Raw genomic sequence first — 18,214 nt, forward strand, 5'->3', positions numbered from 1 at the left:
CTCAAATAAAAAATTAATGAGAAATATTGATCAGGAGATAATGTAAAAAAATGCAGAGGCTTCTTTTTATAGGGAGGAGAATGTAGAACAGGTAGGTGTAAAGGTTAGCAAATATTAAATATGCAACTGACTATGAAATGTACTGTTTAGGATGAAGAGACACCAAAGGGTAGGTTGGCAGATTCCGGAGAAACTAGAGGTCAATCAGACCTACAGAGACCTTTCAGACAACAAGGGGAAAAAAGTAGAACTGTGGGATGATCTGTATCTTAAAGAATAAAAAGAGGTAGCCCATGAACACATTTGAAATTCAACCTAATGGAGTAGGGCATCTAACTATGTTCTCTCCCATAAATGCATAAAAATGAGAGAAATTAATTAGAGGTTCAGCAAACATGTTCTAGTTATTTCTATCTTAGAAAAAAGGGCCTGGGATATAATGGGATGGGGTGGTGTGCAGGGAAGACACACACGGACCAAAATAAGGTCTTAAGAAGAATGAATCCGACTTATTTTATTAACTTGAGCCTGTGAGCTCTGGGTGATCTAACCTATTGCTTCCCCCAGTGACTCATTACAAGAACAGGAATATCATGCAGTTGTACCTCCACACTGTCTCACCTGTTCTTATAAGCTGAAAGCCTAAAAGGAAAACTCCAGAAATAACAAAAACCAAGTCTCAGAAAGTTGAAAATTTTCTCTCCTGGTAGCTGTTTAGATGGCCTGGGTTGAAATCAACTTGGCTACAATGTGGAAAGACTACTGATGGATTGTTCCTACCACCACCATTAGCACAAAGGTTAGTGGCTGCCCACAGTGGGGAGCAAGACGGAGTCAACAGGTAAGTTCTCAATAAGTTCTTATTAATTGAACTTCCTTTTGTCTACCTCCTTTTGGATTTATAGAGAGATAATTTAGAGAGCAATTAATTGAATTTATAATTTATAGAGATATTAAGACTAATTTATTCACTCATTATTATAATTATGAAAAACTATTAATGAATGTATATGGTGTTTACTGTGCATTGCAGAGCCGTAAACAGAGATTTTAGGGAGAAACTGCAGAATAGGTGATGATAATCTAAACATCTTTGGTTTGATGAACCAGATTACAGAGCCAGACCGTACATGCACATGCACATAAATAAGAAAGCCTGCCTCACTAAAGCATAAATCTGTTTAATATTTATGTATTTAGCTTACCCGCAAAATTAGTTCATCTTAATTTACAGACAGGAAACCCGTATGTTATAGGATACTAGAGACATTAAAATTTTTATCATAATTTACCTAAACCAGTATTATGCTTCCCTGTGTTTATTTAAGAAATGTTATTTGTCTCAGATATGTGAAACATTAGGCACTAAAGAAGAGGGAAAAGAGGTAGTATAGCAAAGTGATACAAAGCATGGATTTCGGTGTCAGGTTGCCTGGGATCATTTCATGACTCTGCCACTGTGAACCCGGATAGATACCTAAAACTCCCAGGCCTTAGTTTCCTATAAAATGTAGACTACCTTATAAAGTTTCTGTGTAAAGCAACAGAATTAGGTGTAAACTACTAGACTATGCTGGGCATACAGGTCTAGATCGGTTACTGAAAGGAGCTTACAATCTAACACTGGGCACTGCTATCAGGGTAATGAATAACTGAGGTCAAGGCTTGTGGGAAGTACCACACGATTCCAATGGAACATAGTTTTAATGGCAAAGTTCTACTAGTTTATCCTGTTTCATAGTCATGAAAAATGGTTGAACAGTTAATATTTCTTTGTCTCATCACTATCCCTGTTGAGAGGGAACTCAGGACTACACATATACTTATGTTTAAACTGAACACTATACCAAGCTGCTGCTTTCTCAATTTGTTCTGTACCTTTTGATATGTGTAGAACTCAATGATAATCTATTATGTAACCAATGATAAATATATATTTATGATAAATAATTTACATATTTTTTGGTAAAACATAGTTTAACTGCTGACTTTATACTAAAATTTGAGAATAATGTTTGATTTCTTGCCCTAGATATATATCATATTCTCTAGAATATAATTTCTCCAACAAAATATAAACTTAGTTTTATTTCCCATTTCACAAATATAGCAGTATGGTGCATGCTGGTGAAAGCTGGTAAAACCAAGTAAAACCAAACTTATCTTTACCTGAGCAAAGATAAATCAGTGTTTCAGTTTTGCTTACCAGGACCTCTTAGACAGTTTTCTAAAAAAGCTTAGTAGTCTCAGATTTTAATTTTAGTTCCCCAGAAATCAGTGGACTTCTGGAATTAGTATTATGTATTCTAGACATGCCAGTACTAATCTTCAGGAAACACAGCTTCTATTAATATAATTTTCATACCAAAAAAAAAACCTCAGAAAAATTAAACAATGAACTTACCACCTCCACTGATCATATCAGGCTTGGCCTTCATCATTTTGCAAAACTGTCTTCGGCAGTTTTCTATCCATTCAGTCTGTTTATCAGAAATCTTGAAGTGTAATAAAATTTTGCCAAGATCAATGTCTAATAAGAAAGAGAGCATGTATTATTATTATAAGACAAGCTAGATACACTGAAAAATAAGTATTAATGTTAAGCATGTAAAGCTACAAATTCTATAAAAAATGCAGAATATATATGGCTTTCAAAGGAAAATATTTTTCTGTAATTACATCTTATACCATCAATTCCTATTTACCACACTTATTAAAAACTCATAAAGTAGATTATTGATTTATTCAAAACTCATAAAATGGATTTATTTATAACCATAATTCCTGAATATTCTTGTTTTTATACATGACTCAATACTGAGTATTTGATTGAGTAAACAGTGTGTACCTTAAGACTTCACTAGACTGATATGAACGTTATGCTCATTCTTCATGTACATTCAGGTGCAGTTTTATCTATTTCTTTAAAAGCAAAAACAAAGCATAAGTGTAGACATTCTCTAGTAAGTCATTTATTTCCTCTTCTTGAAAAAAAATTATAATAAAACAATGGTGCTGAAGGAGTATGGCTAAAATATAACTTTTCCTTCTAAGTAATTTCATGACTGCATGGCAGCTTTTGTCTAATTTTTTTTTTATTGATTTTCGAGAGGGAGGAAGGGATGGAGGGAAGGGAGGGAAAGAGAGAGAAACATTGATGTGAAAGAGACACATCAGTGGGTTGCCTCCCATTAGGTGCCCTGACTGGGATCAAACCCCAAACCTAGGTATGTGCCCCGATGGGGAATCGAGCCCACAACCTTCTGGTACGTGAGACAATGCTTCAAGCAAGTGAGCCACACCAGCAAGGGCGCTTTCGGCTAATTTTAATTTTATTTTTCCATTTTAATTTTAATTGTATTCCTGTGAGATTTTTCCACCTTCTCTTTTAATTTTATTCCCTTAAGATTATGTATTAGAAATCATCTATAAATAACACAGTAAAAGAGGATTTAGGTGTTATTAAAACAGGATATATGTGTACATATACAGATATATATGTAGTATCCCACATACATAGGTAAAAATTCAAAGGGGAGAAAAAGCAGCAAAGATATTCTCTTATTTTCTACAGGAGCATGGGGGGCACTGGTAGTCATATGAATTCATACCACTTTCACTGAAGGAGATTTTAGGGGGAAAAGGGAAGAATCTTTTGAAAATATAGGGTCAAAGGACTGATTTGCTTCTTCCCAAAGATGTGGTCTGGGAACACCAACACTACAAAATACATCCACTTAAGCTATACTTTGAACTGATGAGTCTACAAGGAAATTACCAGCTGTCAACTTGATACTAGAGAAGATTTCAATCAACTATACCTCATTCTTAAAATGAATAAAATTATAACAAAACAAAAATAAGTCCTTATTCTTACAAGTTTTAAAAGTTAATCTTTCTACCATAAAAAACTATTTTTATTTCAGTTTCCTATTCAGTCTTTGTAAAACTATATTCAATAAGTACATATGGAGTTCCTCCTATGTGAATATAATAATCAAGACAGACAAGATCACTTGCCCTCACGAAACTGACATGTCATGAAGCATATGTGTGTGTGTGTGTGTGTGTGTGTGTATCCACGCATGTGTATTCACACACATATACACACAGATTACAGTAGTGTAATCAAGATATACATATCATTCCTGTGATCTAAACTGGTTATACTTAACCCTAAAAAAGCAGCTATGTATCCCTAGTCTTTATGCTTATCATATGTAAAATTATATGATTAAGTATATAAATCATAATTTATGAAATACTTCCCTATTTGACATTTAGGTCACACAAAAAGCTGGCTCATATTAAAGCTCTTTTGTACAAACACATGAGTATACAAATAAATATACCAAATATATGCTTACTTACACAAATATACACATAAACCAGAAGGTATTTTGCTGAAAGAATATGCAATTCCAATATTTAGTACTAATCTATTTTCTATGAATAGCAGGACCAGAATGATCCTGTAACATTCCATAAATAGTTTTAATCAGAAGCAATAACTACAGAAAGAAAAAAATTGATTAAATCAGAGGAGGAAATTATTGTTTTTAATAAGTATTCTCAAAACCTTTCATCTAAATCCAAGAAATATCAAAGCTTATAACTTTGTTGAACATTATGACAACTATTAATAAAAAAGTTTTAATGTTAAATATACCTTGATATGAATTAGGTAAAAGATTTAACTGAACTGCTTAAAATGGAATTTTTATAGTTTCCATTTACAACATGTACATTACTTATTTCCTAAGAATAAACTACCTAAGTAAGAACAATATGCCTAATAAGAATCACTACGGGCACACGATTGCAAGGACAAACACAGTTTGCTTGTTTTCCATCTTTATTTCCTTCTCTGTCATCTTTTCTATCCACATGTTACCCTGTCGTTTATAACCACTACTATGATCTTCAAATAGTCAATGTCCACACAGCTCTTTCAAAAATTACCTGCTACTTAAATACCCCACGGTATTCCTTCCCTCTCCCCTCCTGCTCTGCACCCTCCTCTTGCTCTCACCTCTTCTTTCACATTTGCTTTTTTTTTTTTTTTGCTTTTTCATCACCTGATCCTAAGGAAAAGAGCACAAGGCATTCTGGAGACAGCAAGTAGATTAGTGGTTGCTTCAGGCTGGGTACTGGGTTTCTTTTTGAGGTGACAGAATATTCTAATATTGTCTGTGGTGATGGCTGCACATACCTGTGAATATACTAAAAACCGTAAAATTGCACACTTTTAATGGGTGAAGTGTATGGTGTGTCAATGTTATCTCAATACAGCTGTTTTCAAAAAAGTAAAAATTAAGACCCACATCGTTGATACAAAATTTGTAGGATAATTACCATAGAAAGAGAAAGGACATGAGATGAAGTAAAGGACAAGGGAAGTGAAATAATGGGAAAGTAACACATTTGTTTATATAGGTGGCTCACATTAACTGTCACTCTTTTTACTTCTTAGAAATCAATCCCATGAAGTAAACTTGTAAGAAGGGCCTCTGGAGGGATATACGGATAAAGAGCGACTATTAAGGAGTTCCCAGGAACATTGGGGAGTTCACTTGCACTATGAGTTACTAATACGGTTGAGACTTTTAATGAGTAACCATCTGAATTTCCAAGATCCAAGAAAGGTAATCAACACCAAGTGTCCTGGCTGTCAGTGACCCTGTGAATTAGTACTCTGCTTCTGCTATTCTCTTGGTGCTGTTAAGAGTAAGAGAAACATACAGGCAAAGACCAAAAAAAAAAAAAAAATTACTCTCCACTGCTCTCCACTTTGAAGATAACAACCCCAACTGAGTAAATATAAATCCAAATGGTTTCTTGATAAAGACAGAAATTTCACAGTACAGTCAGCCCTCTGTATCTGCATATATGGAACTCACAGCTACGGAGGACTGACTAACAGACTTGAGTATCTGCAGATTTTGGTATCCATGGGAGTCTTGGAACCACTTCCCCGCAGATATCCAGGGATGTCTGCAGTAAATTATATAGGAGACAGGCGTAACCTAAATTGCAGATTATTTTCTAATTCAGGCTGTATAAACATTATAAAAGTAATAAATAAAATGAATGTAGGATGGCAGAAAGAGAAATAAAATAAGCAAATGTCTCATATTATTGAGGTATGTCACCAATAATCAGAGTATGCTATCCAACCCCTCGAGCCATTTTTATTTCTCAGTATGGAAGTACTGGATTTCCCTTCCTCCTAAGAGAAAGAAATCCCCATCCAGAACACACCAAAACAGAATGCAGTGGAGCAGAGCAGACTGGTCAATTAGGGGTATAACAACTCCTAGGAGGTCTAATTTTGGCTTACGAACATAAAAATAAAACAAAACAGACAGCTACCTATCTCACAATCTTCCTGTTTCATATAGGAAAGGCGTCATGAGTCAGTCTCCAGTAGTTCACTTTAACACATCCTGACAAGCCACCAGTACTTGCCTTAACCAGTGCACAGCCCTCCTTTCTCTGTCCCCCTTGCCTCTTTCTTATCTTCTGCACAGGTAACAGTAAGTTACTGCATTAACACATTTCCTCTTACTTATCCTCTTACGTAAGAGAAATGATACTCTGAGAAGTTATTTCTACCACATGAAAGAGAATGTTTTCATGTGTGTAGAAGGGTTTATACATGATTTTATATGTATATATGATTTTATATGTTCACATATTACATATACATAAAGGCATGTGTGTGTACATATATACATATGTATACTTATACTTGCATACACATATATGCACAAATATACACAGAAAATATTAATCAGTAACTTTTAAAGGGTGTTTACATTTTAATGTGGTAACTAAAATGTACACAGAGAAAAATAACTGAACCAGATGATCTCTCAAGATTCTTATTTACAGATGGCGATAAATCATCTGATAGTTAACACTCAGGCCAATGAGCTAACAAAAGGCAATTTAACAGATGAGGAGATGCTAACTGTAGGAAGGAGGGTAAATCTAGGAGCTGGAAACAAATGAGAAAGATATCACCATGCGCACACAAGGGAAGTGATGTTTTCCCACAACAATGAAATGACATTACAAAATGTTGCAGTGTAAATGACACCTAAAACAGCACCTCACAGAATCAGTGAGTCATCACTTCCAGATCAAAAAAGCAAAATGAAACATATGTGAACACTTGACTTTAAAATAGCAATTTGTATCTTAAAATAGTACTAGGTTAAACATAATTTTTTTGAAAGTACACAATGTTTAATTTACTGCCCTGTATTTAAACAGAGACATTACTTTCAAATTGGTTTTATACCTGTTAGAAATGCATTTGGCTCCATCTTTCTCATTGAGTTCATAGAGACATCATCACTGTGTTCTCTTAGGAACAATGAAAAGCCAGACATGATTCTGATTTCCTCTCTCATTTTCTGCCATCCTACTATGAGTACAGGATCAGTGACACATCAATATCAGAAAGATATATATTTTATTAATATTTGATTTAAAATGTAACTATGTAAAATCTCTTCCTGAGGTGCCTCCTGGGCTATCCATTGGGACCTGGATCATTCTCTCCTGCTTAACAGTAATCATAGTAAATGCAGAACCACTATTATTAGGAAAAATTATTAGGTATTTATGTTAAATTGAGAAAAAAATTGTTGTATGCAAACAACAGAAGTTGCTGTCCAATACACTGAAAAAATATGAAAGGCAACAGAAGTTGCTATCCAATACATTGAGAAAATATGAAATTAAAGAGGCTTGAAATTAAACTAAAACAGAGCATATGATAAGAAGAAAGCCAAAAATATGTAGGACCTTGTAAGCTACAGGGAAGCCATTAGAGGGTTTCAATTAGAGGGATAACAGGATCCAATCCACATTTCAGCAGCATTACACTGGCTGCTGTGTTGAGAACATTCTGAATACTCAGCAGGTTACTGCAACACTACACATGCAAGATGACATGGTAGCGGATAGGCAAATGTAGTTTATTTCAGATGAGCAGAGTCAAGCACATATGCTGACAGATAGATGTAGGGTCTGAAGACAGAGAGTCAAATAATGCCTTCAGGTTTACTGCCTAAAGAATCTGGAACACAAAGTTGCCATTTCTGAAATGAGCAAGAATATCAAAGGGATAGATTTGGAGGGAGTATCAGAAGTGTATCTCAAGCTTAAGTTTGATATGATTTTTAACCTTCCTAGCAGAGATATCAAGTAGACAGATAGGAGTACAGGGTTCAGGGTTGAGATGGGGTTTAGAAATATAAATCTGAGAACCATCAGCGTGGTGGACAGTATTTTAGTTGTAAGACTAGATGAGGTCTTCCCAAGATAAGTACAACTAGAAAAAAAGACAACTGAGAACTGAGGCCTGAGGTACTCCAAAGTTTAGAGGTTGGAGAGACGTGAAAGATCCAACAAAGGAGACAGAAGAATTTGCAAAAACTGCAGGAGGAAAATCGCATAATGTATGTTCTGAAAGCCAAGGGAAGAAAATGTTTCAAAAAAAGAGGGAGGCACAGAAAATGTTCCGTGACAAAGCTAGGTCGAGTAGGACAAGGACTGAGGTCTGACCAGTAGATTTCATCATGGTGGAAGGGTGGGGGTAAGAACCCAATCAGCTTTCAAGTGGCTTCAAGATAGAATGGAAAAAGAGTAACTGGAATACCAAGATTAGACAATTCCTTCAGGGAATTTTGCAGTAAAAGGACAGAAATGGGATTGTAGTGAAGGAGGAATGGGTTCAAAATAAGATATTTTAAATATGGAAGAATTAACCCCATTCTTATTGGCTTATGGAAAAGCTACAGTGGAGATTCTCCCTGGTCCCCTAAAAAAATAATAATAATAAAAGGAGATAACTGGTAGAAGTAATATCTTTGAGAAGAAAGGAAGGAAGGTAGAGCACAAATGGAGAAGCCGGCTTTTGTAAGTAACATAGGCAGTTTATAAATAGTAATAAAAAAAATGGCACAGATGCAGCTAAGTGAGTTCATATGTATCAGAGCACATGGAAAATTTTTCTATTTCTTTTTCATCAGTAAAGTAGCAAACAAAGTTATCATCCAACAGGACTGATGGGGACAAGTTGAGGAAGGTTTGATGAAAGATGTGAAAACAGTCCTCTAGGAGACTGGGAGAGTAAATGGACCTGGTGTACACTGTATGGCTGCCAGGCAGCATTATGGGCCCTCTGAGGTTAATAACCATTTTGCAGTTATATTCTACACTAGACAGAGAAACTATTATTACTCCCTTTTCTAAATCACTTCTAAGAGCAGAGCAGGGAGTAAAACTATAGTCCTCTGAGCACTGATTTCCAGGAATTGTTGACATATTATTTTCTGCTCTGGGAAGTGTCCATTTACTCTTACTTTCTGATTTCTGTCTGGCTTGTTCAATTTAAAATAAGGCAAATTTTTACCAAACTGTTTTGGGGGGAAAATTATCAAATGTGGCAGTCACACAATAAAACTGATTATAAATTTGGTGTTTAAAAAAAACTGATAAAAATATAAATTTGTTTCTGAGAGAAGCTAGCAAAGATCACAATGTTATATCATAACAATGAAGAAAAGATCAGGAAAAGAGCTCAGGCACTGAGAATGGACCATGTCGATACATCATCTTATCTCCAATGCCTAGAGAAGCACCTGATAATCAGCACCCAAGAAACATGTCAAATAAAGGAATGAGTGGGAGAATAAATGATGAAACCTAAAACAAGAATGAAAAAATATAAAGACTGATTAAAAAGACTAAAGGCAAGACTGGAAAACATGAGAGTAACAAGGAACAGTTTGGATTCATTGAAAGATATGTCAGTAGGAAGAGTCCAAATGATACCCTCTCAAGGGTCTGTTCTTGAAAAATACTTATCACTCCCACATCTCCGGAAGCTATAGATTAGGTCACACAAGAGGAAAACACAATGGCAACATTTGTAAAGTGAGTTATAAAGACAAATATTAAAAACTTTAAAAGCTCCCTCATGCTCTTTCTCTTTCCCTAACCTCTAAGTAAATAGAAAAAAAATAGAATTTTTGTTTCTATGCAATTGTGAGACACATAATGTACATTTCAAACATTGGATAGAAATAAAAACAATGTATATCAATTGATGTCCTCTATTGATTGTTTAAAGCAAATAAATGTAGGGAAAGGTTAACAGCATATAAAGCCTCACAAAGAAGAAAAAATTCTTATTTTTCAACAATCACTCCATAGAATCTAACCTAGGGAAATCAATATTATATTATTTCTTTCTAATACAAGTTTGATGGCATTATAAAGGAATTTGTGTTGATATAAGATTAAACTCAAATTAATGGTTTGTTCATATATATTTATATTTTATCTTAGAATTCTCTAGTCTAAAAGCTGCTTGAATTTTCATTGCTCTTATGAAGCTCTAAACACTGAACTTGAGTCTTATGTCTGAACTTAGCTTACCTGTCTAGACATATCTCTGGACACTTACCCTCACATTACAAATCTCAGCCATCCTTAAACTACTCATAGTTCTTTGAATTTGCTCCTTCTAGCCTCTGTGATTTCCACTGTCAAAAATTTCCTTCTATTAACCAGAAAACACATATTTATACTTCATGCCTTGCTTTAACATTATTTTCTTATTGTCTATTTAGCTCCTATCAACAGTATTACCATTCAAATATCTGATTATTTGACTGTTCTCTAAAACTTCATGAACTTCTCTAAAGTAGTTAGTTACCTGAATTTTTATTTTATTAGATTTATATAATTTATATACTTATATTTCAAGTCTTGAGCACACAGGACATGTGTAAGGCACACAGATACTAAAAAATATTACTCTGTTGCCCTGGCCAGTGTGGCTCCATGGACAGAGTGTTGGCCCATGCACTGGAGGGTCATAGGTTTGATTTCTCATCACGGGCACATACCTGGGTTGTAGGTTCAGTATCTGGCCCCAGTTGGGGCCCTTGTGGGAGGCAACCAACTGATGTGTCTCTCTCACATTGATGCTTCTCTCTCTCTCTTTCCTGTTCCCTTCCTCCCTTCCACTCATTGGAAAAGAGGATTAACCAAAAAAATAAAAATAAAAAATAAAAATATTACCGTATTGAATAAAGTTCTACATACCTAAAACTAATTAATCAAAAAATTAATTACTTTTTTAAACCAAAATAATGTTCTGATAAAAACTATTTGGCATCATACAAATATTAATTTCATAAGAAACTTGAAAAAAATGAAAACGTACAAAGAAATAGGCAAAAATGTATGTATCCACAAGCAGAATGAAAATAATATTAATCTCCCTTCTCAATACTTTTTCAAATTATAACAAAAGCACCAAAATAACATGACACTTGATAGCAAATATTTTACCTTGTTTTTGATCAGCATTTCTTATTCCTTCTGACAGATAGCAGTTTGGTAAAGGAAGTGATGAAAACATTGGCCAAGGATATGGATCATCACCCTAAAAATGAAGCAAGATAGATGACTTTAGAAAGCAGTTTAAAATAATACTGAATTTAAGGCTTTCTGAAATATCATTCATTGAAATTGACTTTGTTTCATAAATATTCTAGAGTTGTAGCCTAACTAACCAAAAGTTACTTGACATTACAGTTCAATGCTCTAATGAATAACTAAAATGAAATATAATAGAAACAACATTAAATAAGCAATGAAGACAAATATATGGTGACTTGTTCTAGCAAGTAGGACTGAGAATGATGGCTTTAGTATATTTTTTCATGAAAGGAAAATTATGGTCTTCAAAAGAAACCTGTATTTCCTATGTTGTTCACAAAAGGGTTTCTCTTGTACTGTCAATCATTTCTATCTCATCTGTGCCACAGTGACAGCCAAAGCAAAATGTACTTAATAACAATAACAGTAAAAACCCAAACCCTTGCCCTAGCTCAGGTAGCTCAGTTGGTTAGTTTTGTCCCAATACACTAAGGTTGCAAGTTCCATTTCCGTTCAGGGCACATAGAATTAGCAACCAATGAATGCATAAATAAGTGGAACAACAAAAACTGATGTTTACTCTCTCCTCTCTCTCTCTCTTCTCTTCCCTTCTCTCTCCCTCTCAAGTCAATCAATAATTTTTTTTAAACCCTCAAGAGAAAACCAAACTATTAATATTGATAGGAGAGGTACATGGTATTGCCAATTAAATATAAAAAATTAAGTGTTATAAAAGAGAAAGAAATAAAAAATAAGAAATTCAAAGACATACAAGGAAGATGACAACTTTTTAATAACATAATACACACAAACTAGCATTCATGACCCCCTTGTCACGAAGAATATTTTTATTTGAAAGTGTCTGTTTTCATCCTAAAGTTTTTCTAGTAATAAAAGTTCACCTCTGTGATGCAGACATTTGATAGTTGTTTAGTGCCACCTGAGTTGGCTACCTTGCTTCAAAATATGTCAGAAAAACATTTCCCCCTCCTCTTACCCCACTCACCTTCTCCAGTATCCTGGGAGGCAAAATTCGTTCCATTGGCCCACCAATAAGATTTATTCTAACAAGAACATGATTTCTCTCTACTGATAAGCCATCGATTACAAAATCGCTGAAAAATAAACATATTAATTTTGTTATCTAATTTAATATAATTTAGTTTTCAAATCAAGTCACTGGAATGTAAAGAAAAAAGGTAGCCCAATTTCTGTAGAAAAGTCTGGAAAATCGATTATTTGTTGTTTTACTTAGAAATACAGGTAGGGCAAAAGTAGATTTACAGCTGTGAGTACACAAAACATAGTTTTTTCTTGTATTATTATTTATTAATTATTGTATTACCTTCCATATGAACAACTGTCACCTGTAAACCTACTTTTGCCCACCATGTAAATTCATTTCCCTTTTTTTTCTTTTGAGGGTTGTATTTTGCTGTTTTTCACATTAGTGGCAGCCATGACATCCTTTCTCAAGTTCTTTCCCTATTTTGCCTATTGTGACTGTTCTCCAAGGCCCTTCAACTCATTTGTGGCTTAAAGTATTGCTGATACTTTATTCCCCTACCAGCACTCAATCCTTGGGGTTACCTCTAGGGTGAGAAAGGGGAAGTGCCAATTCACACCACCATATTTAACCTGGAACGTCTAAGCATTGTTCTGTTTGGACTCCATTTCATTGTGTCCAGCAAAATGTTTTTACTTTTATAAACTAAGTCTGGAATATTTCCCTAAATTAATGGTAGATTTTCCCTTAGTTTTATATGCATTTGGTTATTTTTGTCAGGTTCTGGGGAATAATATTGAATTACTACTTTTGACTCTTAAAGGCATCCAGCAAACATTTTTTTTCTCTCTATTTACTAATGCTTTAAGTAGCTAAACATCCAATTGTACCAAAATCCAAAAAACTATAAAAGATATACAGTGCGATGTTTCCTTTCAGTCTTGGATTCCCCTCTAAATCCTACAGAATAATTGTTACAAGTTTTTTTTTGTCCTTGGAGAGAGATTCTGTGTAAAATCAATATATGTTTATGTATATATTCAAATGTTTCTCCATTTTTATTCAAATGATACTACTGAACATAATGCTTGTGCCTCTCCTTTTTCACTTAACTTTATCTTGGAGATAATTCCTTATCAAAATATATATAGCTGTTCTGCTCTAGTATCTGCATAATATACCACCTATACAAATGTACCCCAAACATTTAAACTCCCTGCTATGGATGGATATTAAAAATTTTTTGTGTGCTCTTATAACCATTCCATAATAAGTATCCTTATATATAGGCTATTGTGCTTGTTTGAATATATCTCTAAGATTATCACTGTATCACTTAAAAAGAGCTAAATTCACTCTTCATCTTATAGCTTTCTTTGCCAGAGAGCAAAGAATTGATGGAGATATAATTGTTATAATAAAAGGAGTGAGATTAATAAAAGAATATCTCCTTGACAAATATTGCTGCATTTAAAGAAATTCATTATTTTCACAATGACTTTATCACATTTTAGTCAAGTTTCCCTTAAGTTCTAGACCCAGTGCCTTAAATTCAAAATCTGAATGTCGCTTTTAAGCAGCCTTCACACTTCCTGCAGCTGTCAATACTATCTTTTATGTCAAACCTAGAGTACCCAGTAAAGTGCCTGATCTTCTATAATTTTCCAAGATCTAGCTAGGATAGAGGCATACTTTTTTGAAAATTACAGACACAAAAACAATGCCAGGTATTGAATGTGCATTTACTAAATGTCAACCAAACTGAGGTAATGGCAAGTGTGATATATTAATAGAAAAAAATATCAAGACATGATCATAACCTCATTTTGCAATAATCAGAATTTATGACTATGAACTAACATAATTAAGAAAATGGAGAAAGGAGTTCTACAAGGGGCACAAAATCAAATGTTTTGTTTAATGGTTCATCTTACACATGCAGACTGAATTTAAAGGTGATACAGCTTCATGGAACCACAAAAAAAGTTAACACTTAACTAGTTTACAAAAATAAAAATGAAACAAAAAACTAAGCTAAAGGAAAACTTGGAAAGTAGTACTCTGCAGGCTGTCTCCAGGAATATCTATCCCAATCTTTCTGTGACTTTTTAATGTTTTCATTGCTTTTTTACTCTGTTATTTAAATGTGTTGAATTCAGAGAGTGGACCAACATTAAACAAATTGTACAGAAAATTACTGTCTTAACAAAGCATCTGTAAAGAAAACTTGTTATTATTATATCTTAATAAGCTGTATGCATTTCCTTTTATTTTACCTGTGGCTCTCAGAGGTCTCTAAGATATTTTCTTCTTGAGCATTTAGTAATATCTCAGATACTTGATACTGAGCTTCTAATAGAATGAGAGTGTCTAGATCACAGCATACCACACTTAATAACCTATGTAAAGAGAAACAATAAGAAGTAGATTTTTAAAACTACATCCTAAAAGTTTAGAGGCTTTCTTGGTGTCTTGAATATCAACATATACAATTACAAATATTAAGAAAGATCACATAATTATTTCAGATATATTTTAATCAATTTCAATAGTAATCAACTTCAAAAGTTTTTCTTATGAAAATACTATTTAAAGACCATGGGTAACTTATAATCAAGTGTTTAAAAAAATTTAAATATAAAAATAGTACATTTTTTTCCTCAACTGCTAGTTAACTTAAAATTAGGGAACATCAGCAAATTCATAAAAACTGCAAAACTGCCACCACTTTTGTTTCCACAATTAATTACAGAAGAAATGACAGAATCATTTTGCTACCAATCCAGGAAATGTTCATTAGGTGAAATGTCAATGGCAAATTTCAGAATTTTCAGGTATATCTGAGAACACCTAAACACACTGACCTACCTTAGCATTCATTACTAAAAAAGAGACAAGAAGAAATCATGTGGCTCCTACTGCATTGTGAGAGTATGTACACTGCACCATCTATGAAACACTCTTGCCAAGAACACTGAACTTGAACTAACCAATCCTAGGAGGATGCTCAGATGGAAAGCCTAACCCTCTTTTGCACCAGTGGAAATACAGCACAGCAGCAGGAGGATCCCTGGTCCTACTATAGTTCTTAGTAGTAGAAGGAGCAAGGTGGAACAAGGAGTCACAGACAACCCAATTATTAATTACTGGTTACAGACTACAGAGACAGTTATTAATAAATAAAACTGACGACCTCTATGGTAAGGTCAGCGGAGACAGCTCAGGAAGGGGGCAAAACACACACACAAAACTTAGGCCTACAGAAAAGTTCCAGCTAACCGGGAACATACACCCTAACTTCTTTTCAACATGAAGGTTTAGCGATCGGGGTTCGATTCCTGGTCAGGGCACATGCCCGGGTTGCAGGCTGGAGCCAATCAATGACTCTCTCATCATTGATGTTTCCATCTCTCTCTCTCCCTCTCCTTTCCTCTCTCTGAAATCAATAAAGATATATTTTAAAAAAACAAAAAACAAAAAACCATGAAGGTTTAGGGACAACCTAGTGACCTTTCTCCTTTCTTTAGGCTACGAATTCAGTGAACATGTAATGAAAATCATCCTCAATGTCCTCTACTTTATTATTTGAAAGAAGGGTTCCACAGGATCTAGATGGACAATGAGATGATACTGCATGAGCTGGAGAAACTCAGAAAGTAAATAAATAATTGAGCCAAATTTTCCTCATTACACAAAGAGTAAGTAGAAACTTTAGCAAATGATGTAAGACTTTTAAGATTTGATAAGTACTAGGAATAATGTAAAGCTTAGCAAATGTGATCCAGCAGTAAATTAAAAGAATAGCATACTGTAACCAAGTATAGTTCCTTCCAGGAAGAAAAGGACAGTTTAGTATGAAAACATCTCCTAATGTAATTCATGACATCAGTATGTAATAGGAAAGAACCATATGATCATCTGACCAGATGCTTAAAAGCTACTTGATTTAAGATTCAACATCCACTCTTTATTCCCTGTCCTTCAAACAAATTCTAATTAAAGAAAAGTTACTTCTTTACTTTGGTTTACAAAACAAATTTATCTCAAGGCAAGAGCTAAAAGCATAAACAGGAAAAGCATTCCCATTGAGGTCATGGGGAAGGCAAAGTCTTCCACTATTATTTAACAGTGTTCTAAAAGTTTAAGCCAATGCAAAGAAGATGAAAAGAAAAAGAAAAAAGAGAGAGGCATGCTTTCTGAAAGGAGATAATGATATTCATTACTAGAAGATGATAAAACTGTTTATTTGGAAACTACTCCGCCAATGACATAAAATTCAATTTACTTAATTTTAAGAAATATTGGTTGAATACCTTCTAAGTATCTGCCACTGTTATAAGTACATCACTGAACACACATGCACAAAAATCACAGTCTGTATGGGATGCAAACTACTAGAGGAGGGGAAGAGACAATGAACAAAATAAAAAGTTAAAAACCAAAACAAAAAACAGCATAGATACAACTAAACCAGAAAAGTGAGTATAAAGTTCTAAAAGGGGGCAGTGTGCATGAATACCTGTATGCAATTTTTAATAAGATGATTAGGAAAGTCCTCACCAAGATGATGCTTCGTAAAGATCTAAAAGAAATAAGGAAGCAAGTCCGGCAGTGACCTGGGAAAAAAGTGTTCCAGACACAACAGGCAGCCTGAGCAAAGGACCTAAGGTGACAGTGTATGTGGCATGTTTTAAGAACAGTAAGGGGGCCCATGTAGCTGAAGTGGAATAAATAAAGAAGAAGTATTAGGAGATGAGGCCAAAGTAGAATTAGGGGTCCAGATCACACAGGACTCTGTAAGGCCATTGCCAAGCTTTTCTTTGATGACATGAGAAACCAGTGGAGTTTGTTTTTTTTATTCCTAATGAAATGAAAAACCTTGTGATTATAGGAAGGAGATTATCTTATTTGTGTTTTAATAGGTTCACTTTGGCCACTGTGAACAGAACAGGCTAATTTTAGGCAAGGACAGAGGTACAGATACCTTGAGACATAATTGGAAATAATGATTGTAAGGCACTTTGGCATTTATCTTGTAAAGCAGTATAATGTATGAGTCAGATATTACATTCCATAGTATTTAGGTTCAAACACCAGCTTCACCATTTACTAGCTATGTCACCTTAAGCAAATAAATGGTTTAACGTCTCTGGCTCAGGTTAGTCCACTTGTAAAAGTGGAGATAAGAAGAATACCTATATCATAGGACTATTCTGAAATTAAGTGACTTAAAAGTAAAAATAATACCAGTTCCTCAGAAATAAGCACTATGTAAGTAGCAGAGGTGGCAGTATATTTAAGATAAAGTTTAAGAATATATAAGTAGATACACAGATAATAAAGCAAATGGACAAAATCATGCAATTATTAATTTCAGAAAAAAACAAAGTAGGAAAAAGGAAATATACTCATAGTATACTACTTCTCCCATAAATGAATAATGTTTACATAGGTAAAATACTGCAAACTTTCAACAGGGATTTAATCAAGATTGTGATAAACTACGCAGCAGAGGATATCTAAATCCCAACCTTCTAAATCTCTAAAGACAAGAGATAAAGCTTAAAAATCAAGACTGATAGCCCAAGCATGTTATCTAAAATCCTGGAGGTGAATACCAAAAGAATTTGAGGAGTTGAAAGTGGCAGCCTCTGAGGAGTGGGACTTGGAAGTGGGAAAGGATAGGTAGAGGATAATTCTTCATTCCTAAAAGCCATCATGCTATTTAGCTTTTTGAACTCT

The 18,214-nt window shown here is 34.3% G+C and overlaps 1 protein-coding gene across 1 annotated transcript in view; it reads right to left on the reverse strand.

Moving 5' to 3' along the window:
• Window positions 1–18,214, reverse strand: part of TBC1D32 (TBC1 domain family member 32) — a 118,480-nt gene that overhangs the window by 32,364 nt on the left and 67,902 nt on the right. Inside the window, exons 24-27 of the mRNA XM_016212635.2 lie at window positions 14,749–14,871; window positions 12,473–12,581; window positions 11,377–11,470; window positions 2,405–2,530 (exon numbers count right to left, since the gene is read on the reverse strand). Of these exons, the coding sequence (XP_016068121.2) occupies window positions 2,405–2,530; window positions 11,377–11,470; window positions 12,473–12,581; window positions 14,749–14,871 (452 nt within the window). The remainder of the gene's footprint in view (window positions 1–2,404; window positions 2,531–11,376; window positions 11,471–12,472; window positions 12,582–14,748; window positions 14,872–18,214) is intronic.

The sequence above is a fragment of the Miniopterus natalensis genome, chromosome 5 (genome assembly GCF_054644295.1).
Source record: "Miniopterus natalensis isolate mMinNat1 chromosome 5, mMinNat1.hap1, whole genome shotgun sequence".
NCBI classification, from domain to species: domain Eukaryota; kingdom Metazoa; phylum Chordata; class Mammalia; order Chiroptera; family Miniopteridae; genus Miniopterus; species Miniopterus natalensis.